We start from the raw sequence: 434 nt of genomic DNA, 5'->3' as shown, positions 1-434 counted from the left end.
AGGGGGAAGCGTCATGCATGGGGTGTTGTGGGGTGCTGGGAGGGCAAGGGAAGGGATGGCATGCTTGGCAGTGGCAGGGGAGAGGTGTGCCAGCTCCCAGCCGGCCAGCTTGATGCCCTTCCCATCCCATCTGCATGGGCGCTGACCTCCACCTCTGCACTTGCAGCCAGCATGGAGCAGCGAGTGGGGCCACCAGAGCTGAGACCTGCAGGACCCGCTACGCACCCACACCCCAAGGTGAGCTGGTCGTGGTGGCCAGGACCACACGTTCCCATTCCCAGCTCATGGAGCCTTGTCCCTGGTGTGGAGACACTGGTCGGGGCTCACCCTACTGTGCTATGCTTTCTTTCAGGAGGGGACACTGTGGGGGCTCCTCACCATCCTCTCGCTGCTGGCCGGGCTGGCTGCAGGCACCCCGCGGAACCCGCCCTGCA

At 65.2% G+C, this 434-nt stretch overlaps 1 protein-coding gene across 1 annotated transcript in view; it reads left to right on the top strand.

The window, feature by feature from the left end:
• The first annotated feature begins 171 nt into the window (after nucleotides 1-171).
• LOC104523097 (uncharacterized) overlaps nucleotides 172-434 on the top strand; it is a 1,167-nt gene continuing 904 nt past the window's right edge. Inside the window, 2 exon segments of the mRNA XM_029084399.1 lie at nucleotides 172-237; nucleotides 353-426. Coding sequence (XP_028940232.1) covers nucleotides 172-237; nucleotides 353-426 — 140 coding nt within the window.

The sequence above is a fragment of the Antrostomus carolinensis genome, unplaced genomic scaffold (genome assembly GCF_000700745.2).
Source record: "Antrostomus carolinensis isolate BGI_N321 unplaced genomic scaffold, ASM70074v2 scaffold32013, whole genome shotgun sequence".
In the NCBI taxonomy this organism is placed as follows: domain Eukaryota; kingdom Metazoa; phylum Chordata; class Aves; order Caprimulgiformes; family Caprimulgidae; genus Antrostomus; species Antrostomus carolinensis.
The sequence above is the reverse complement of the archived record's forward strand: the minus strand, read 5'-3'. Positions and strand labels throughout refer to the sequence as shown.